The following is a 23,948-nucleotide window of genomic DNA, read 5'->3' on the forward strand; positions in this document are numbered from 1 at the left end:
GTTCAAACTACAACACGGGAGGGTTTTGAAAAAAATATAATTATGAATATCCATTCTAGTTACCATAAAATGCTATAAGTCATCAGTATACACATATAAATTTGTCCACGATTATTAAGCAGTTGTTATGTCGCCACCCCTGCTTTAGATGTATATGTGTTGTTGAATAAATATAAAGTATATCTAGGATTTCAGTGACGCCAAGCCAATAAAAACAAAAGGACATTAAATATATTAGGATTTTCAATGTGTGAAATTTTACACCCTCTTTTAAAACTCACTCTGCAAGCTTTAAAGGGTCATCCATAGATTATCGATTCCTTCTATTTATTTTACGTAAACTGGTAGAGGAATAAAGTTATGTATTACAGTAGATCGTGCCAATCTTTTACTGACGTGTTCAAAGGAACGTCATCGGCACATCGTTTTAATGAATGGCCAGTTGTTAACATTCTTGATATCCATTTTTATACGTTAAAAAATCTGAGCATCTCCAAGTATACACTTCACCCATCCGTTTTAATCTGTTGTTTTTTTTCTTTTTCTAACAATATTCTTCCTGCGTAAGTAGGGTCAAATTATTATTTATTGTTTTATATAGCATCATCGTATTCTGTAGCGCTGTACAAAGGGTAGACAGAACAATTTGACAGAAACAACAAGTAAGGAGATCCTGGATCAAACGAGCTTACAAATCTCTCCATTGACCAAGAAACATATGGTGATCAGTACCTACTACCATGCCAACCGCCTATTTCCCATTACACTAGTCCATGAAACACCTTGCCCCTGCCTCTTAGATGGGATCCAGGATTCGCACCAGCCTGGTTGTTACGACTGTCTCTGCAAAATCAGATTTTTTTAGTATGTATGCAATACACACCGATATGCATAATCGTTCGCCAACATAACTATGTACAAAGTAACTTTTGCTGAAGGGTCTCTTTTATGTATCTATATGTTTATTTATTTGTCTACTTGTTACTTCTGAAACGGAACACACATTTTAACAATCTGAAGATTTGCTATTACTTATATACATGATTGTACGGACTGCTGGTTTGAATTTGTTGTATTTTGAAAACAATAACCATCTAAATCCAATACTTTCCTCGCACGGCACATTTTTCTAACTGGTCGCCAGGCATAGTAATGGCAGTTAAAGGAGGAACAGGGTAAATCATAAAATCATATGCTAGTAATTAATAACAATACACAGCATGCCCACACAAACTAATGGCGTGTTCAATTTGTGGCATATCCACAAGGTATATTTAAGTGGCCACACACTGATTGGGTTCTGAAACAGATTTAATGAGCACCTACCTATATTTTGTCCCAAAATACTGGAAAAAGACTAAATATCGAACTTTGTTCAGAGTCATTATTTTAATCCCAGCTGAAACGTTAATTTACATAAAACGTGTGTTGAATAAACTTCAGTGAACCCAGTGGGGGTCCCAAACACACTTCCGGGACAAGGACAGTAATTCCAGCATGGGTACAGTTTAAGAGAACGAAGGACCCGCCAAAGGCACTCCTCCGCCTGACTAAAATGTCTACTGCACTGGGTGAGTAATACTTTCATAAAACAAAGTAAGCACATCTTTATATCGTTTATTAAAGTAATAAACATACAGAGTTAATATCAGATACTTGGAAGCCGATGTAAACTGTTTCAGGCATGCCAAGGCCGACCCGTCTTTCATGTAACAGGCGTGAGATAGAGCGGTTTCAGGGTCCTGTCTAATAGCTGTCGCGTAGTTATGACGTTGACGATAAGCAACAGCCGAGTAGTCAGTGACCCGAGTGACTTCCCGGATGTAATGTGAGGAAGTTTCCGAGCATTTTTAGATTGAGGTGTAATTAATAATTCTCGCACAGGCTCATCATTTATTTATTGCATTTTGTGCAGCGGAAAAATTGCACAATTATATTTAAATTATGATGTAATAAATTAACAGAATTTTTAAATGGGTTCTATGAAATGTGATCACTGGTATTAGTGATCTAATGTATGAAACACGCAGATGTATGTTACTATTAAAAAGTATTTTTCTTTTCATGGAGCCTCATGTATCTTTATGGTTTTGTGTTGATGATCCAAAGTGGTAGGGCCACCATGGGAGCCAGATCCCTGATCTTCCTCCTCTGGGGCCGCACTCCCACCCAGGGGCTATTCTTCTGGCTGTAGCCTATGAGAGTGCTGGATCTTCTAAGTGCCGCGGTGTATAAAAAGTAATAATGGTGCAAGAATGTTATGGTCCAATCAGCAAGAGCATTCCGTTGGTTGCTGTGGTAACCAGGTCATTTTCCAACCTTTCAATCAACCTAATCGTTGGTTACACAAATTAGTTTGAATAATTGTTTATATAAGGCTTGTTTAATGTAAATAATGCGGCGTCTGCGCTTGTGCTCGCGTTTTCTTTAGTAACAGAGCTGCTGAAAACGAATCTTTTGCTGGTTGATGTGTCAGGTGACTCAGAAAGAAGGGAAAGCTGTAGAAACAGCCTCAAAAGAACGCATGGAATCATTGAGCTTAAACTGGGAGGATGAAAGGGACGCTTTAGAAGAATGCAAATAGAAGTGCTTTAATATGCATTCTTCTTCTTCTTAAAAAAAATTTTTAAGTGCAGTAGAAGCTGCAGCTTCCCCTCCATGTGGCTTTCGGCTGATTGGTTGCTTTCCACGCATGTGCACGGGGGTCTGAACGCCCCCCACACCATTCTTAAAGTTAACTTGAGATGACTGGTGGTAAGTATATCTCTTGCATGTGTTTGGCCCATTGCATCTGCATAGAAAACAGCTGGGGAAGGGGCGAGTGCATATGTAGGATACCCCAATAATTCGCAAGGGGGTCCCCAATAAATTTCAATGGGCCAAACAGCTATCATATGAAATGTGGACATAGGCCGACTTAGAAGAGGTCAAGCCTGTGCTGATCTTAAAGCAAGAAAATTGCTGGAGGGAAAGGTATTTCAAAACTGCTGTCCATGTCGACCTATTCTGTGTATAAATAACACATTCTATGGAAAATAGAAAATAAATAATCTGGTAATATTTGTCTCCTGATGTGAGAAATGCAAATATTATTTAAATAGTGTTCTCTAATACAGCACCTTGGAGGTATCTACAGACGATGAGATCTCTGATCTTCTGGAAGCTTGTATCTGTGTTGGCCCAATAAAATTCACTTCCCACTCAAGGCCTCCATCTTTTCTTGGACCAATATGGCTATATATATATGACTGAGTTTCCTTCCAGGTTTGCTTGGATTTTTCTTTAAAAACATATTAGTAAATATCCCAAGACTGTAGACTACTCACCCCAGCTTTATCTTCGGGCCTACCCTGCTCCTTAGGAAATACATTCTTAAGTCATACCGCTGCTAACCTGAACATTAACAAAAGGAATCCCAGCTCAACCAACGTTATTAGATATTTAATGTTTTAAAGAGAACAGTAGGACGCCTTCCAAATTTTGTAGTAGTGTCCTAAACTAATGTCTGTTGCACCTTCTCCAGGAGTAGTCATCCTCATGTTCTCCATCCTTGACATACCTCACCTTCCTAAATCCTTTACCCTTCTCCCTCACCTAGCCTTAGTTAATTTACCTTCCAGAACCATAATCCTCATTTCTGCCATAAATGATTATCCTGTTTTTCTATAAGTCTGTCTAACCTATTTTGTGTAGGGAGGGTATCTTATCTATTTGGATCCATCACAGAAAGGAGATATCTCCATTGTACCACCCAGGCTTACTGAATGTGTTCTTTCCCCTCTGGTGCCCACCAAAGAGATGGTGCCACTTTTCTGAAGGGCATCAGGTCTAATGCTTCGACCTCAGCATTACACCAGGTGCCCCAATGAGACTCAAATATTGCCAAACAACCCTTACTGGCACATTATTTTAAGTTTAAAATCTCTACATAGATGTTCTGGGTAACTAAGGATGTATTCTACAAATCACACCCATCTCTGCCAAGCGTACTGCACGTGTACCAAACAGTTCATGCAACACAACCCTTCTGTTTTCTTTCTTAACAGTTAAATATTTTTCTCCGAAAGTATTTGCATTAGTCATATGTAATTACTATGTAGGCACGGCGTTCGTATCTTCAGTTGTCACACTGGTTTCATGGTTGCCACAGCTAAATTCTTGTTCCCCAATCATACTTTGTGGGATTAGTGTGACAAGAACAAGATTCTAGGAGGAGAATGTTTAGATCATTTTATCCCTGTTGTAAAAAAAAAAAAAAAAGCAGTATCGGCCAAAACCTTCATGTTTGTGATATTTTATAAAGCTTCATATGTGGTCTTATTAAACAGTTGAAATGTGATGTTTATTCAATAGCTAACTCATGTTTGGAAAAATGTTTCCGTCTATGGATGGCAAGAGACTCGAAGCCTGACGAGAAAAATAAATGGGATTCTATGCATACGACGGAATGCTTAGTCAAACAAAATATCATAAATTTAGATGACAGAAGCGAATCTATCATAAATGGAAAAATGGCATAAGTTTCCACAAGAAAATACTTCTAATGCTGTAAAAATGCTTTCCGACCCAAAACTCTGCCCCCTAGTGTTCAGTATTAAATTGCAGTGTTTCAAACAGCACTAAAAACACTATATTCAATGTCTTGTAATGGTGCTTAGTTTAAATGTATATAGACAACATATATAGCTGGAGTAAGTATACTATTTAATAAATAATTTACAGAAACATGCAGCATTATTTACAGTAATTGTGAAACAAATTATATTTTTTACAAAATTGAACATATTTAGATTTCATGCTGTAAATTAATCTATCTATCTATCTATCTATCTATCTATCTATCTATATATATATTCAAGTAACTTGGAGGCATCTCTAGATTGTAAATGCTTTACCTAATGTATCGCTTTGTCTTAGTCTGTTTATTTTAATTGTGTCAGATTATTTGTCTGTACGGACTGGAAGAAGCGCTAAGTAAATTGTTGGCATTCTATAAAAAAAAGATAATCACCATAATTTCCAATATTTCAGTCCAAAATTAGACACTCGAACTATTATGAAATAGTTGATGCAAGAAAATGGTAACATCAGAAAGCAGTTTGTGACATAACTATACCTGTATTTATTGCTCTGGAACCCTTTTGTACACTCATACAAACAAACTATCCTGAGATTCTAGCAGAAAGCGCTGGGAAATGACAGGGGGCATCTACATGTACCAGTGTAATAAAATATAATATTGGTGCTGGTAATCCTGACAAAGAAAGCCTCTTTGGTTCTTACATTGGGGCCTTTGCAGAATACAAATGCTCCCCCAAATGTTACAGACTGTGGGGTGCTCCCTGGAAGTGCCATAATGTGCAGATTACAGACACCCCCTGGCAGTGACAGGATTGGGTATTTACACACGCTCCCTGGCAGTGACAGGCTGTGAATGTGGAGAATGCAGACGCTCCCTGGCGGTGACAGGCGGTGGGTGTGGAGTTTGTAGACGCTCCCTGACTGTGACAGGCTGGGCTGCCTTGCCGGCAGTAGGAGTCACGCTCTGAGACCGGGGAGGGATCGCAGGCTCCGGCGTACAGCATTGGGATTTCCCGCTGGACCGAGCGAGTGCCGGGAGTCAGCAGCAGCAGCAGCTGGCTGGATTCGTTAAAACTCTGAGCTTTTTCCTATGCAAGCCTCCCATCAGCCTGCATCCATCCTCTGGATCCCGGTACCCGGTGCATCCCGGTGATCCCCCTGCTCTGCGCAACTACACGCATTGCTGGATTCGGGGTATCACAAGGGCATCCCGGGTCTACTTGGTACCTGCAAGGAAAGGGCTGGGGGGCATTTTACCGACTGCAATGCACTGAGGACCGGGAGCTGCAAACATGACTGTGGATTTTGAAGAATGCATCAAGGATTCTCCCCGGTTTCGGTAAGGGGGTGCGAGGGCTGGGGTACAAAGACATGGGGGCAGATCCACAGCCCACACCCCATAATGTTATATGCAGATAGGGCAGTTTTAAGCAGGGGGGTAGGGCTGCGAGCCCCAATACTTGGAATATGACCATGGATGAAAAGATTCTAGAATGCTCATTATATGGGGGGTTACGGTACGGATCATCGTTGGAATGATACAGAAAACGTTTTGTATTTTGTTTAAGTCGTGGACTGGTAAATAGGAAAAGCTGGAGTAAGGGCTCAGGACTGATCTTTCAATGTATGGAAAGGATTAGGCTTTTCTGGAATGGGAAGATGCTCTAGAGTAAGTCACTCAATGGATGAGTAGATGAGGAATGACCTGAAGGGCACATGAAGACCTGCAGTGACCTTTAGGTTTATAATCTATATAATGCCTTAGTCCTGTCTAACAAATGACATGAGTTATGGCCAACTAACTAAAAATGTTATTGAATTATCTGGAAAATGAACATCATAATGTAACAAGGCGGTGTTTTAGATACATCTGCTGAGATATTTATAAACATTTTAGAAGTTCAATAAAGACTAAACATTTCGTGCACAGGGAACTCCTAAATCAGAAGCACATTGCTTCTAGAGAGTAATCTGGAAGGTTTGAAGATTAAATGGTTTTGCAGTTAACTGGATATTGTTCTGGATTGCTCAATATATTTATTTATTTTAGGACATGTTATGTCTTCTGTCGGTGGCCTACTAGCTTTGATCGTGAGGGAGTCCCCTTAAGCCTTATGGGTCAAAAGGCATGAAGGACATTGTTAGGTTTAGCTTTGGTTCTAGAGTTCTGAGGAAATCTAGATATGGACTTCTCAGTGTCTGGAATAAGTGTATCCCACAAACAGTACGTTTTATAAACACTTGTTTTAGGATGAGGCCTCAAGATACTATATGACGGGACCTAATGATCCATAGGGTCTAGATTGACACATTGTAACCTCCTACAGAGGCAAGGATAACTTCTCCACAGTTTCCTTTCTAAATGTGTAAGAGCCAATTAGAGCAGCATTAGTCTTAGATGGGGCATTCAGCCCTATACCCAATAGGAACAGCAGCTCTAGATAAATCTGGTTGTGGGAACATTGGCAGAACATGTGGACCTCATAATTAGGCTTTGCAAGCCATCTATCTGTAACCATCTGGGTAGGGCAGGAAAGATTTGGAAAAACCCAAACATCTTGCAGCAATCTGAGCAGATTAGGCCGTGATAAGGAAGTAGCAGCGAATGTGGATGAATTAGATGGATTATAGTTTCCGTATGAGGTCACTGGCATTCCTGGGAGTTCTGGATTAGGATAGAAGATCTGGTATTATGAGGTGTGTGATTGTCTGCTGAGCAGAGGGAGGCAGGGCAGGGACATTGTGTGCATGGAGCTGGCTAGGAAGCCTTCCATGTTTTATTTATGAGCAAACCTCACGCTGTCAGTGCTATTATAAATCACACCAAAAGGTGGAAAGCATTCTTGGTCTTGGAAATGGCATTCATTTTTACAATGATTAACACTTTAACTGCCAGATGACGATGGCCACATGCAAACATGCAGCGCATTGCACGAAGGGTGCATTGTTTAATGTTGCATTTATTCTCTCATTCTCATCTCAAAAGAAATACTTCATTGTTGCTTTTTTTTAGCTCGTATTGTGTGTTGGGTCCATTTGCCATCCCCACCCCCTTAATTGTATTTGGAAATGATATGCATTCTATACCTGATCATTGCACAAGAGAGGCCTTAGGGAACGAGCCGACAGCTCTGGGTAGTCATAGCACGGTGTGATTCCTGCAGTCTTTAGAGACCGTCCGTCGTGTGCTGATCTCATAACAAAACAGGGTGGGCTTGTTGGTCAGGTGCTGGTAGTGTTTAGTGGAGGACATGTGTTAGAAGAGTGGGGGGGGGGGGGGGGTCTGGCTGCAGATCCAGAGAGCTGCTGATATTCCCTCCACCAGATATTCCCTGCCGGTTACGTTGCATGGCAGTGGCTGCTGTGGGGACCCTGTGTGTCTCTTTAGTGTGCATCAGAGGACAAGCACCACTGCAGCGTCTGTAGACTACAATTCCCAACATCCTCAGACTATTCCAAGCTAAGCTTCCTGGAAGTTGTTATCTGCACATTTTTACATCGTTGTCTATTCCATAGATTTCTAATTGTTCTATACATAGACCGGCTAAAGTTGTAACACCATATTTTGGATAGAGCTCGGGACAGTAGACGTGTCTCCATGACATTACATCTAGTAATCTCTCTTAGTTTAGCGGAAGTTAGTTCGGTTATTCGCAATGTAGACACATTAAATGTGCAGCCAATAGAAAAATATCTTAATACATAATAGATTTGCTAAATATTATGAATTCATTATAGTTTTGTGATGTAATATTAAATGATCTGATGCTGATTAGTGAATGGATTGGGTCAGGTTTTGTAGAGTCGCCCCATGGGATTGCCCAAGGAAACATTGGAGGATATCAGGGTTTTTTTGTTTTCTAGCTGTCCTTCATACAATAAAGGATGGATGAAGGGAGCGTGAATGGCCTTTGAGTGAATGTCACAATCAGTTTCTGTGTCGTGATCTGCATTAGTTATGTGCCAAACGCAGCTGCATCCCGGTTACAGGGCTGATGATCCTGTCTATGTGAGCTCCATATCTATTTGCTTCGCCATAACTCTTGTATGTTTATCAGGATATATGCTAATTTATCTACATGGAAATAAAAGAAATATAACCAGAAGGGAGATCCAGACATTGCAGATCTTAAATTGTGTTATCTAATCCTCTGGCACTTCCAAGGTTAAAGGAAAATTATAATGGGGTATTTTAAACAAACATGACATCGTTAAAAAGAAAAGCCATGGTACGTCCATGAGCAGAACTCTTTGGCTATAAAACACAGTTATTTATCGCTTAAGTATCGTCGCTTTTGTACTCTTGGATATTGATGTTAAGAAACCTATTTGCCAAGAGCTTTGGGATTCAACCACACTGGGTTACTACCCCCTCTGACCCTTCATTAAGTGCAGGATCTGCTCCTTCTGTGTTGGACCTGTTTTGCCCCCAATGGGCCTGCATCATTATTCAAGGTTTGGACTTCTTATCAGAGGAGGTAGTGGGAGCTGGACTACTTTTAGGGGAAAAGGTTGACATTTTTTAAGCAGGGGCCCTGGTGGGGTTTGATGTGAAGGGCTGTGATAGGGGTGACCAGGCCCAAGTTGGCGATCGATCTGGAAACACAAAGGGATATTGTCTTTTCAGTTATCTGCACCTTGTTGATGGTGACCTATCATGCGTTCTCCATTTGCGATTTATCTTTAGAACTATCCACCAAATGAGCTGTGAAGGGAGATACCGATTGGGCTTTTTTGGCTTTTTTAGGAATTTTTACTATCCAATTGTTTTGAAAATAGTGTCTTTCAATACAGAGAATGACTATTGAGGATAATGAGGTTATATATAAAGGTGTACATCACTCACAATTGCAGTTGTGCCAATGTATAATCGGTTTTGCCCCAATTTTTGTCACAAAATGCGTCATTCTCGCAAAATATAAGTCTGAACAGGCACAAAATGTGGCGCTCCCCGTGTATAAATAAATAAACCAAAGTGACACCCACATCACAAGTGGCGGTATCGCTTCCACAATTTATGCACACATTAAGAATGCTAATTCTCTTTTTACCTATAATTATGCTTCAAGCGATTAGGCATTGCCCCCGTCTTGTGGCTGATTTTACCAGCAGGTGAAAACCTTAGTGCTATTCTATGCTGTTGATCTGTTTGGCATGGAGGCTCCGTATGATAACATTTGCCTTTACCTACCTTAATGTGTCACTGCAATTATCTATGAGACATGCGAAAGCAAACAGATAAATATACACAGGGTTGGGTAAAAAATATCTATACTGTTTTATTTTCCCTTTTGCTGTAAATGGCATTTCTAGAAAAAAGAGAAAATGTTGACAGAATACAAGGCACTGTTGCGTTTTCAGAATTTTCTGATCTATATATGTATGGAAGATATATATATCAAAAATATATTGTTGTTGCTTATTTGGGGGAAGGTATTATCCATGCACTCATCACTTCCTGTCAAACTCCTGCTGAGCAATCCATTAGGAACGTATTGGTGCAAGAAAACATACTTCCCCATCCTAACTAATAAAATATCACGTTACTTCACGTGTGCTTTTAGCTAGAGCTTTTTAATTGTATTTTTTTTAATGAACCTAAGTTACTCCTTACCTTTTAATTTTCCTGGACAATATTATGAAAAGCCCAGAAATGCTATCATTTTAGCCTTAAGTGCTAGATAAGGGCTTGCTTGGTTCTATATCCACAAACACAAAAAGTCAGCAAAATCATATAAAATATTAATATAAAGATAGATTATTATATTTTCTAAAACAAAATGTATATTAGATATAAATGTATATTTTTCATGTTTCCATTGCCGTGGAAATAGACTGCACAGACAGCAGGAACAATGAATACATCGTTGGTCAAATTCTTAAGTGCCTTCTGATCCTAACATAGTCGCACTAATTATATTTCTGTGACGCTCGTGCAGGAAACATCTGTTCAGCCAGCAGATATAATTATGTGTATTTTGGGGTAAAAAGGATATTGTTAAATATTGGGATTGATTATTTGTGAATACCACTAAGATTTCTCAGGAGAAATAGTTACCGTTCAGCTCGGTGATTTCACTTTTATGTTTGTGGATAATAAAAAAAAAAAATTATATATATTTTATGACCATTTTTTTAGTTCAATTTTTTTTTACCAATTTTACCAAAGTTATAGGTTAAAATCCATTATGATAGGGGTTGTTGCTTGTCTGTTCTTAAAATTTAAAGTCCCCCAGTCTGTGCGCTGTAGAGTGTTACAGGGGCACTCCACTTGGGCCCCCAAGCTGCTGGATGCTGCCCCCCCCCACACACACACTGCTGTCGCTCTTTTGGCCAATCACAAGCAGGAAAGCACTGTAATTGGAGCACTTTCTGCACATGTGCACAGGGGGTTTTTTAGACCCCCTGGAAGTCTCCCGCTGGCAAGCAATGAGTATATTGCACCTTCACCATCCAGTATTATTTAGTAGTCACATATCTAATAGCTTAACCCCTTAAGGACAATGGGCGGTCCCTAATCCCATTGAAAACTATGCATTTTGAGCCTGTACAGGTATGGGCTTTGTCATTAAGGGGTTAAAATACAAAAAAAATCTTTGTACAGAAATCTGCACTGAATTTTCCACCAGTAATAAAATTCTAGGGGTCATGGGTACAATTTGCCAATATATTCCTAACAGTAGAAGTCCCAATCTCAGTGTCTCAGAATCCAATAAAAACAATTGTGTTACAGTATCGCAAAGATAAAAAACACAACACATCAACACCAGGCATCCTGTAAGTAGATACATTGTTATCTTTCGACTCTCCTACGACTAATATAATCATATGATACATTTAGATGGTCATGGGTTCTGTAGTTGTTCTGAATGAATGAAAAGTTGCGTTTAAACAAGGAGCTAATCAGGTGATCTTATTCGTGACCTGCAGGTCGTGGCGCGAAGAACTCTAATTGCTAGCAGGGTCTCCTTGGCATGAGGCAGGTGTGGCAGATGGCATTCTGCATGCGGTCGAACATTTGCATCTCATGAATGGCGCTGTGTATTCCAACCAGGGACAAGGCCTCTTAATGTCTTTGTCTTTGGTTTTCCTCCTTGTGTCCTTCTGGGAGATGTATGTTCTGATCTCTGTGTTGTCTACCTTTCGTTATTTAAGGACAGACTCTTAGGTTTTCATACTGGCTTTTAGTTTTTAAGTACTTCCGCCTCTTGTGGAAGGACCAGAAGCTTTGTTAGGTCAGCTGTAGACCAAGCAAATCCGAATGTCCGTATATCCATGGTGTACAAATACTTCGGCTGTTCGGTACAATGTATATAGTTACAAAATATTCCGAAAATAAGGACAAAAATGGTGGATACCTCCCTACTCCAAAAAAAGTTCTTTCTTCACATGAGAAACTTGGCTGTTTGCTATAAGGGTAGTTGTGTGTTAACTGCATTACTTTTATGACATTAACCCTTTCCCAAATCTCTCCCAATCTGTCTAATAAGCAGTTAGAAACTGGACTCCGAGGAGGATGCCTACCCGGCCGAGGTGTGATACCAGCTCTATATTGTCTCTCAATTACTTGTACTGTAGCCTGGAGCTTGTTTTTAACTCAGGATAGTGACTTCGCAGCTATTCGTTAGATAAAGATCAGCAGACAGAACATGTGTCCTGGATCTCCATTAGTCTGAAAACTTGATTGGTGGGTAAAGGCAGCCCTGAAGAGGTTTAAAAAGCAAACACTTTAACATAAACAGGAATAAGCTCCTGGAAATACCTGTTTCTGGAGTGAAACCGCTTGGCCCATGCAGGATGTGGCACAAGGTCTCATCACATGACTCTTTCAGGGCAATGCATTTCATCACCTATCTTGGTTGGGAAATGTAACCTCTTAAGGACCAACGTAAACCTCATATCTATCACTCAAACATCTTAAATATGTTTTTATAACATAACCTGATTAAGATCATAAATAAGAGAAATATGTCTGCTTTTCTAATAATTATTTTAAAATAATTAGGCGTATGCAGCTTTTGAGTATCGGAGTCTGGCTGCTTGGGCATATGGGCTTCACTGCTGTTGATTGTAGTGTTTGTAAGCATTTTATGTCTTCGCATATGGTGCCACTTTCTCAAGGGCCGGGATGTCACAACATCTCAACAGAAAGTCGTGTCTTCTGGAAGACATTGGCCTACAATTCTACAACAGCAACCAGGGTCTTGATTCTTCGCGAGCCCTGCCACGTGTCGTGAATGAATAACTTAGTGGTGGACTTAGTATGAATACAGAGAACCCAATATGCTTTGGAGATATCACACCTCCCAACTGTTCCTCTTAAGGAGGAATGGTTCCATCCCTTTGTCCTTCTTTCCTCCTCTGATGCCCTTCTTTTCTAGGAGGACAGAATGTTTGCTGGGTATGAGGGTATCACAGGGTTCTACAGACCTAAAAGCCACAATAACGTGAATAGAAACAGCAGGAAAAGGGTTTAAAATTACATTAAGTTAATACAATTATTCTTCCAAAGCATTGGTGTATATATAGCTATCAGTAGGTCACATAAAGAGTCCTGAGCCCAGTCTTTCCTCTAACCACATCCCTTAAAGACAACGAATCCCACTTTGGTTAATGAAAATGTTAGGGACCATGTTACTGATGCCAACCTCAACCTGATCTCATCTGATCTACTTTTACCTTCCTCCCAGTTTAACTCCTTACTGGCACGCTCGCTGTTCTTAAGTTACTTCGGTAAACAGCTACTCTTATTTTTTGGTCCTACCACCCACATTTCCCAAATCGATGAGGAAAGTCTATTTTATGACTTTAGCCTTAATATAAATAGGAGCTTAAAGTAAACTCCGTAAATCCCTTGCAGTGCTTCCGTGCTGTTCTAAGTTCATCCTTTGGTCACACGGATTAATGAGAGCATGCCTGCTGTTAATAAATGCTTTTTGAATACCGCCTGGTTGTTTGCGCACGAGAATTGCAGTTTTTCACATTGACGTATATTGTAGACAGATGGAGTGATGCAAGCAAGACAGTGATGTGGTTCACTAACATGTAATGTAAGTCGTGACATGGTGAGGCACACTGGGCAGCAGATAAGAACCATTGGTCCCAGGCTATCAAAATGGGGAATGGTTTGCAGGATAAAAATTAGCAGGAAAAGATAAAGGAACTCCATATGTTCAGCTTGGAGGGAAGAAGAGAGATGTGATAGAAGCATTTTAATACTTAAGGGGATTTAACAAAGTACAGAAGAGAAGTTTATTTGAGAGGAAAGGAAATATTAGGACCATAGTCTAAAACTGGTGGTTGAGGGGTTTAGATGTAATGTAAGGGGGCTTACTTTACTGAGAGGGTGATAGATAAATGGAATAGCCTTCCGTCAGGAGCAGTATAGGCTAATGCAGTGAGGGAGTTTAAACATGCATGGGATAGACATGAAGATATGCTGAATCTAAGACAAGATCAAGACTTGAGTCTTACATCGGGAACAAACAGAGAGTAGAGAGATGGAGAGAAGGGGGAGATGAGAAAGATGAGAGATGGGGACAAAGGGGAGAGAGAAAGAAGAGCGATCTAGATAACTAGGAGGGGAGATAGTTAAAGAGAGGAAAAGGGAGAGATGAGATAAAAAGGAGAAAGGTGGGGTGAAAGAGATATTGAGTAAACGGGGAGATAGGGAGAAAGAAAGAGAAGGAGATGAGATAAAAAAATTCTGTTTTAGCGAATTTATTTTGATGGCTTGAGGCTCACATGTTTACTTTTATTTTAATATGAATCTGGAGGGGGGGGGGGCGCTATTATTTCATCCTTGGACCTGCCCAGTAAAATATCTTGGGCCAGCCCTGCCTGTAGATATACTAAAATTTCATTTTTTGGGGATCTTTTTATGTACAAATGGCAGACCAACCCTTTAAAAGATTCCTTGCCTGTAAATACAAGTGTTCAAATTGTAACATTATCAACAAGTGTGGGCACCGTAACACAAGGCCTGCACTTTATCTGATTTAAACACATCTCTAATTTATAGCTTGTTGTAATCTAAATAAAACAAAGACCTGGTTTTGCTAAAAATTCCAGTCTCTAAAAGTTTTCTTTTTTTTTTTTTATTGGCTTCTGAAGCCAAAGAGAGGCAGCAGGTCAATGCAAATCTCATTTTATTCTCTCTTGCTTTCTTTAAATATTGTTTTGGGACTTACACCATAGTGACACGAAGAAGAATGCGGCGTAAACTTCCATTTGGCATTAAAATTGGCAGACTTGACTTCACGCATTAAAAGGATTTTGCAATGTTCTTCACGGCTCTAATTTCTTTCCTCCTAAAAATCCTGAATCCTGAATCCTGAATGAAACACACACACACATCCTAAAACATACTTCTTCAGAGGCTCAGATATGACGAGGCACTGATCTGTGGGTATGGGGGAAATGGTCAAGCTTTTCATAGACTCCAGGCTCTATCATCATTATCTTACATCTTGAATAAAGGTTTATTACATTATGTTACGCTCTCTTCTTATGCTCTTTACATAAGAAGCTTTGGCAACTGTAGCAATCACATTAAAATCAAGCTACTTCAGTGATGTTCCACCCTGGCAAGTGTATAGTCAATAGAATTGTGCCTGGGGAGGAAGCAAAAAATACAAGTCAGAATAAAATGAGTAAGCATTTAGGATTGTATGCATTGGGTGGTAGAAATTTGGATGGAATTTGACTGAAGATAACAACCGTTCGGTCCATCTAGTCTACATCTGGAAAAATGGGCAAAGATCCTTCATTGATCTCTTAGATTCAGGAGCAATATGCCTGTCCCATGCATGTTTAAATTCCCTGTACCCCTTCTGATGGGAGGTTGTTCTTTTTACCCACTATCCTTTGACAAATGGCCCAGTGGTTGGACTAGTAGACCAGTAGACTTAATGCAGTCATATGTGATGACGTATGTTTTTTTAATCTAAATACGCATGATGTGTATTGTGTGCGTTGGTTGACATCATCGAGTATAAAAAGAACTGTATCGGCTTCCTTTTCCATGTGAACACCGCAGCATGTGTTTTATAGTACAGGGACTGCATGCGTGGGCATCCTTCACATTCATATATCCTGCCATTCTATTTATACACCAAGCTTCCAACATTTGGCAAACCAAAAATAGTAACATTTTAGCATTTGCATCACCGAACTGAAAGGAAGATCTCGTTAATTAGCAGGTATATTCATATGAATTAAATAGAGGCAATAAAACGGGATACAGACGTCATATGATGATTATATTGACGTGTATGAGGTGCGATACAGTTTGGTTGGGCTTTAAGAGCTTCTAAACAATTGCAGGAAAATCAAATGTATCAATGTCAAAACATTTAAAGTATATTTTTAATATCTTTTATATAGCGCCAACAATTCCCGTAGGGCTTTTTACAGTAGACACATTCAAAGGGTCCGACAAAACTGGATACATATGGTAATGCAGAGATATCTTGGGCTCCAACTATACAATATGTCAAAGTTCCTAGTTCTCGGTGGGGTGGGTCCTGGGTCTCGCGTAACGTGGTCGTGTTGTTTGAATGCCCTACTTCTGATTCACCCTTCCATAAAACAATGAATTGAGTTGCGCCGGGCTACTGCTTGAGCTTGTACTGACTCACACAGGTAGGAAGGTGTCTAAATTTTGCCCCCATATCGTTAATATTGCCCTACAATCTGGAAGCCTGCATTGCGCTAATATTGCCTGATGCAGCCAAAATAATAGACCTCTTATTAACTCTTTGAATTACAGACATGCGTGCAGTGCATTGCTTAACCCCTTATGGTATTCAAGCAGTAAATCTGGACCAGGTTTGGGGGCTAGGTCATGCTCATTTAGACCTGTTACCTGTGAATGTGTTCGGTGGTAATTATATTCATGTGTTTGGTATGGTCCAGTTGGAATAATGTGACCAGTCTAAAAAAACACTTCTGGAGCTGAGAGTTAAAGCACACCCAGGCTGATGATTTTTATCTAACCTGGTGATAACATCACGTGATATTCTGTGTTGGAATGTGTGCAACAAAGCAGCACAAAAAGATACTCACTTACAATAAAATGAGTCGTTTGTCCTCAGCCCGTGAATCTTCCAGAAACCTGGCCAAAAATACTGGGACTTCTATTGAATAATTAATGCCGCTCTGTCATGGGTGCCATATGATACATCTCTATATTACTATACATTTAGGGCTTGGAACACTGATCGATTAATGTACTTCTTGTGTCCCCTCCTAGCTGTCATATTGCCATAACTCTTTAGTATGCTCCAGAGAACTGATTCAGAGTGATCGGGGGTGAATGAGTTCTTGATCTCTAAAGGTGATCTTTTACGTTAAACCTTAAATTATACCATAACTCATCACATACACTTATGAAATATGCCAGACAACATAGAATATAATGGCAGATCTAGTCTGTCTGTTTTTTTTTTCTCCTGATAGAAAGACTCAAAGCTTAATCAATCCCTGATCCCATCTAAGATTCAGGAGCCAAACTCATGTATGTTTAAGTTCCCTCACTGTATTAGCCTCGAACACTTCTGCTGGGAGGCTGTTTCACTTATCCATGACCTTCTCGGTAGAGTAAAACTTACTAATGTTGCGCTAAAACCTCCGAGCCTCTACTTTTAGATCATGACCTCTTATGACCTTTTATGTTTCTATCACATTCTCTCTCCTCTCCTCCAAGCTATATTACAACATTTTCTGTAGAGCGGTAATCATACGCTGGCCTTTGAAATGTTTTATTACAGATTTATACACATCTTTGTAAATCCCAAATTCCTAATGCTTAAAAAACACACAAGAATAATAATTCAATAAAAAAAATGTCTAATTTTGAGATATATAGAATGACAAAGGTATTATCCACCCCCCCATTGGACATGCTGTCTGTGACCTCCCAGCTTGTACAGCTTTATTATCAAGTTATACTGTATAGCACCAACATATTCTGCAGCGTGGTACAATGGGTGAAGAGGATATAACAAGTAGTACATCGCATAACTGCTCAAACAAGTTTACTCTCTAGAAATGCGCTTTCTGGGATTAGAATAATTCATGTTTTTTTTTCTCATGTAGAGATACTCAGACATGTCCCTTGTGGTTAATTCAGTGTGAACATCAATGGCTTTGTGGCTTCCCTGTTACTTCAGTTTTCCGTCAGATGCCTAACAGAAAAATGCTGTCACTGGAAGCGACTGGGCTTTGTGGTTATAGCGTGTATTTAAAAATCCGGGATTGGAAGGCTGTTTGGAGTCGTATAATTTGTTAGCTAAATGGATACATTGGAAAGTTGGAGTAATAAATAAATATTTCATTAAAATGCATATAACCTAAAAGTATACATTTTTTTTCTAAAATACTTTAATACTTTACAAGATGTCAAAACGTAAGACCTCAGCAGTTTTTGACTTCATTTCATCTCAAGTTTTTACTGATACGGAGTCGATAAAATGTTTGTCCAAAGAAATTCCTCTTTATATTACTTTACATTTAAAGAAAAGACAACCTGGTGGTAATAGTAAGAAAAACCCAACAAAACGTAATTCCGCTGTTGACATCTTTTTTTACAGGGATTCTGTTGTGAGTGTGTGATCATGTGATGGTAAAGGTATGAACAACCTCCCAGCAGAAGTGGTAGAAGTTAATACACTAAGGAACTTTACCCATGTGTGGGATAGATATATCCCTATCCTGAATCTAAGATGAGACCAACGACTGATGAAGGTTTGGGTCTGTACAGCAGGAAAAACAGGCTGACTAGTTCTTATCTCCTGTCAAATTCTATGTAATAGTGTAGGTCATCGTTTATTTAGGTAAATGATTTACGCGCAGATAAATTCACTGGAGACTATATTTTCTATATGTATTTGACATTCAGATCTTCTAATCCTCACAGTAGGAAAAATGGACAGACTAAATGGGTCAAATAGTTCTGTCATCAAATTCTTTGCTTCTATGTTTTAAAAAAGTATCCAAATGTACTGTTCCAAAAGAAAAAATGACTAACCTGCAATGTGTGCCCCCAAACGCTCTAATTTTTGGAGAGGAACGAGGAAAAGAACCCTTATTGTTTTTTTCTTTTTACGTTCTTTTTTGAAAATAGATAATTGTGATGTATTAGTATGGCATGATTTGCAACCCCCCCCCCCCAATAAATGTGTTAATTTTGTAGCACAAATCATCATGTTAAAGACTTTTGTAACAATGTATCATTTTGTTTATTGTGAATTTATAAAGTGATCGTTTTCTGTGATACAAGTCCCAATTCTAGCACAATTCAGCTTTTTTCCCCCTCTCTTTATACTGATCCCTTTACCAGCGGAGCTGGGAATTCACAATCTGCTCATCAAGGCTAGACCCCCAGGCGAAATAAATGTGTCATCCATTAGCTACTCAGGGTCCCCAGACAAGAGTCTATATTCATTTAATGATGAGAAAGCTCTACAGTCATAAAAAGCTTTCCAGTTCCATGTCATTCTTTGAGTCTGTTTATCAATCGGAGAAGGTTTTTGGAAACACTTTACTGTTATATATTCTGGAATACAGTATGTGGGGGTTTTTTCCACCAAGAAAAAGTGAGTTGAAGAAATGGCCTGGTTTTCCATATGAAAATAGTGTTTGGCCTGGGACTTGAACTGGAATTGAGCTAAATAAGACAAAACTGCTAAATTCGGTTAGAATCCCAGGCAGCTCTGTTACTCCAAGATCCCACCCAGGGCCCTTATCGTAGTGTGAGGGATGTGGAGATCATTACATTTGGTGAATGCACATTGCCAAGTCTACCACAAATCATCAGAGCTTCAGCTGCCTAGCATGGTATATGAATCACAATTGTTGGCAAGTTGACCTCTTCATGGACAATGTTCTCCCCATTATTAGTGCCGTCTGCCCTGTTATTAGTTCAGAGTCTCGAGTGCAGCTAGAGGCGTTTGGTAAAAGGGTTAGGAATATTCTTGACAAACACTCCAAGGGTCCCTTCATCTGGGTGCTTTGTAGACTATAGAAAATTATTAATACGGTGGCAACTGAAATAGCACTGATAGAGAGAGGGGTGTCTGAGTGCTCTTCACCTTTAATGTCTATGTCCTACATATCTTCTGTCACTGAAGGTTCTGTGTTGCTGCTTCCCCCCCCCCTCTCTCTCTCTCCTTTTTTCCCTCATGTTCTTCCTTCCTCGCACTCGGTAATAATATAAACCACCTTTTGTCTTCCTCTTCTTGTGTTTGGAAGAAGGCAGGGGATGGTTATTTAATGACCGGCGGTTGGAGTATGAGGAGAAGGGGGCCCAGTTCTTGAGAATAACCAGTCGCACATTTCTCTGAATCATACAGTTTATTAATGGGAAACAATTTCCATCCTTCTTTTCTTGTTTCACCTCTTCCTGTTTCATTTCAGTTAACCCTTTCACTATCTACGGTGTCTTCTGCATTTTAAACTTACGTGTTATCGGGCTTGGAAATCACATGTCACGGGGCCCTAGCAATGTTTTTTAATTAAATGAAAATGTCTTGTTTTGTTTGTAGAGCACAATTTATACATTATCTTTAACGCTTCTATGAAAGGTTCACCTTGTCATGATTATATAATACTTCAACATCAGTTTAATTTTAGTTTAACTAAAATGAATGGGTCCTCTCCTCTTTCTCCCCTCTTTCTTTCTCCCCTCTCTTTCTTTCTCCCATTTCTTCTCTCCCCTCTCTTTCTCTCTCCCCTCTCTTTTCTCATTGAGCTGTAGCGGTAGAGCTAAATAACTTTATTCATTCCCATAACCTAGTAACAGTTCATGTGCCCCCATTAGAAAGCCTTTAGAATGATATCCCCTCCCATATATCTTTCCCATTTGGAATACTGCAAGATATGTTACTTGATTTCAAATAAAAGCACTTTAATTAACATGGTGGGCTTTCTTGGCACACTGTACCTTTGATGTTCTGCCTGGGGTGGACAGCACATCTTTTTTTATTGAGGCAACTTATCGACCTTTGGGAACATAATGAGCAAGTATGCCGAGGTACTTTACAAATATTTGTACCCTTTCAATACATCAACTTAATGTACTAAAATCTACTATTATTAATTTATTATAGTGACCTGCGTATCCTAATCCGACCCCTAGTCTACCCCAGATCTTAGTAGACTTCACTACGTGACATTGTTATTTTACTAAGGTCTCACTGGCCCCTATTAACTTTTAAAGAGAATTGTACCATGTATTTCTGAAATCTCTCATTTTTTTTTAAAGAGTTAATATAAAGAGATGTTTGGCATTGCTGGAATTGTATTGGGAGTAAAGAGGGCATACGTTCCAGCGGATATATCCTGTCTTGTGATGGTCAGCGAAAGGTTGCTTTGTGTTTTATCCGGGGATCTCTCAATGTGCCCCCATTAAGAAGATACAGCTCTCCCTCCCTTCTCGGCAGGACGTGAGGTTTAATGGTAACATTCCTTGAGAATAGAAAGATCATTGTAATGGAGCTGAGATGAATATCACAAATTTCTGAAGGGCGGCTGTGAAGCAGAGAACACGTATGTCCTCACATGATTGGCCAATCAATAAATTAAATTAATAATTCCATCTTTTTTTTTTGATACTTGAAGTAGCTCTTCAAAGTATAGAGGGCTGTCAAACAAGTCAACATAATGTAAACATCCCACAAAACATAATGATAAGCCACAGCCCTAAACCTGGATGCATTTGAAAATAAAATCCTGATTTCTTTGGAAATGTCCATGATCAGTAAATGTAAGGGAAATATAATGATCTGATTCAAAAGTCAGAGGGCCCTGGCTTTATTTTGGCGATGCGTTTCTATATCTTACGCTCGGTGCTTGAACGTCACCTTGATTAACCTGTTGGACGCCTGGATAATATGTAGTGTGAGAATCTGGTTAAAAAAAACCCCATTCACTGCTTAATACTCCCTTCTTTGAAAAATTGCAACCCTGTGGTTGATGGGGGAAAAAAAGGTGAGAAGACATGAAATTCTTGCCCAGTAGGGGGTTAAAAAGGAACAATCTGTCAGCAATCATTGACGTTCTAATTCATGGGTGGGGGTGATGTACACTGCTGAACCCTGAAGGAGTCATAAGGAAAGAATTTTGTCGGTCATACTGGAGTGAACGGCTTAGGGTAATTTCTAAATGTTAAAGGGGCAAAGGGAGAGATGCTCAGCGGAGGTACTAGAGGGAGGTGTGAGATCATCTGCTGTATGATGGTGTTTATATTATGTGTCTGTTATTCTTGGATGTCCTAGTCACCAAGCCTTCTGTAAACTCACCCCTATCTCCGTCTCACTCTAATGCCTTTATACTCTCTCTCACTCTTAACCTCTGACATCTTCCGCCATTTATTCATCTGCCTCTATACATTGTCTGTATTGCAGATCTATTCTGTCCACGCCACCCACATTTATTTTTTTCCATAGTAGACTGATGATGTTGAACCTTCTGACCCAACTTGTTTGTTCATTTTCACATTTACTTTGCTTTTAAAATAGCCACTTTACATATCCTGGCTATCTTTTTTTTTTTTTTCTATTTAGTATGAGTTAGAAGGCGACCACAGGCATCTATCACACTATTTGTTAAACAGTACCTCTTGAAGATTATCAGTTGGCCTCCTACCTTTCAGCGGCAAACCGTGCTTTCTCGTACCAAGTTGTTGGATTTTATGGGTTCTAGCCATGTGGTTGGTTTGGATGGAATCAGTGCCAGGAGGAAACTGCAAACTGGACCCAAGGTTAGCAACCACCACCTATCTTGGGTCCTTGAAGTCTCCTTCCAGAGCCTCACACATTGTGTGCAAAGGGGCTCAGCTTCCACCTGGCTCAGCTCTTATTCACTTTTGTTCTATAATTGCCTCAGTACTTTTTGTCTCCTCACTCCCCTCTTTATGCATGCTCAACGTTTTTCTCTATCATAGAACTGTTGAATGAGTATTACAAGACCGTTGAAACAACAAGGCTGGACTGCAAGGTTCTCCCAAGAGCCCTTCACAGGGATTATAGCAACGTTTGAGGTCTGGGGTCTGATAGACTCTAAGCATACCATAAACAACAAGAATGAAAAAAGAAATCCTTGATGTAGTGGCTTTTGGCTGTGAGCATTACGTGTGCACGCGTTGTATTGTATGGAACTGTAAAATGTAAGCTTTGAGAAAAGTGACAGATATGCATTAAGTACCCTTTCTCCCACTTAACAGAATCCCGTGGGGTGCACTTACCGCAAGTTAAGAAAACCTGAACTAATGATTAAGAAATACAACATTTTAATTTTTATCATATAGTCAAAATGTATCTTTTCTTTTTTTTGTAATTGAACTTTATTGAGGTAGGGTTGGTAGAGATTGCATGTAAATTTTGCTTGACTATAACATGGTATCAGTTCCTTGAAAGCCAGCAGTGATGGTCATTACTAGGCTGGCCTTTGGCTCATTTATTCTTAAAGTCCCATCTTGACAAAATCCTGCTCTGAGGAATTGGACATACTCTCACAAACCCAGAAGATGATGGGCAAGCCACCTTAATGAAGCGGAGCAAGATTAACCTTGGAATTTTGTTGGAATTTGACGCCATTTTGAATCCTTTTCTATTTTTTGTTTTGGTGGCAATGGACATGCTGGTCTGCTGAAGGCCAAATGCGTTGCTTTCCAAAATAGCTGTGATTAGGGTTAACAAGAATGGCTGTACTGAAAGAAGCAGCTGTTCACATTCTCAGAGGCAATTTATAATCTTCTGTATGGTGAAATAGCTCTCATCTTTATACGTCGCAACATGCACAAGAAGAGACATAAACACTGCAGACTCTCTACTCCTTATTTAGGACTCCTAGTCAAAAAAACAGACAATACTACACATAATATTTCTATTAATAGATGCATGGCTTTATTTGAGCTATAAACTATTTGAACCAACACAAAATTTTGAGGACAAACTGTTTTTTTCTTTGATTTTGGGCTCCACACAAAAAGTATAATATTTTAGCAAAAAAATTACTAAATTATTACACATTATAAAGCCAGATTAAATAAACAAATAAAAACATGTTATTTTTGTACAGTACCATGTCTCTAATCCAGGTTAAATTGTTTCAGTTGTAAAACCAGTCAAAAAGTACACTTTAAACAAATTTTAATGTTTACTTTTTTTCCATATTTATTTATTTAGACTCTATTTGGTCTAAGCTAAATATTTGTGTTTTTATGTTAAAATTAGCCAGTTTTCTGTTGTTTTTTTCATGGTCTACTTAATGGGAATGTTTTCGGGTAATTATTAAGATTTTTTACCTTAATCTAGTAAAATTACACTGCCAAGATAAACACAAAGTGGGAAGTACTCAGAATCCAC

At 39.3% G+C, this 23,948-nt stretch overlaps 1 protein-coding gene across 1 annotated transcript in view; it reads left to right on the forward strand.

Moving 5' to 3' along the window:
• The first annotated feature begins 5,873 nt into the window (after window positions 1–5,873).
• Window positions 5,874–23,948, forward strand: part of LOC149274136 (arf-GAP with coiled-coil, ANK repeat and PH domain-containing protein 3-like) — a 74,490-nt gene continuing 56,415 nt past the window's right edge. Inside the window, exon 1 of the mRNA XM_089505778.1 lies at window positions 5,874–5,920. Coding sequence (XP_089361904.1) covers window positions 5,874–5,920 — 47 coding nt within the window. The remainder of the gene's footprint in view (window positions 5,921–23,948) is intronic.

The sequence above is a fragment of the Sceloporus occidentalis genome, unplaced genomic scaffold, assembly GCF_023333645.1.
Source record: "Sceloporus occidentalis isolate IW3139 unplaced genomic scaffold, rSceOcc1.0.p SCAF_346, whole genome shotgun sequence".
Lineage (NCBI taxonomy): Eukaryota > Metazoa > Chordata > Lepidosauria > Squamata > Phrynosomatidae > Sceloporus > Sceloporus occidentalis.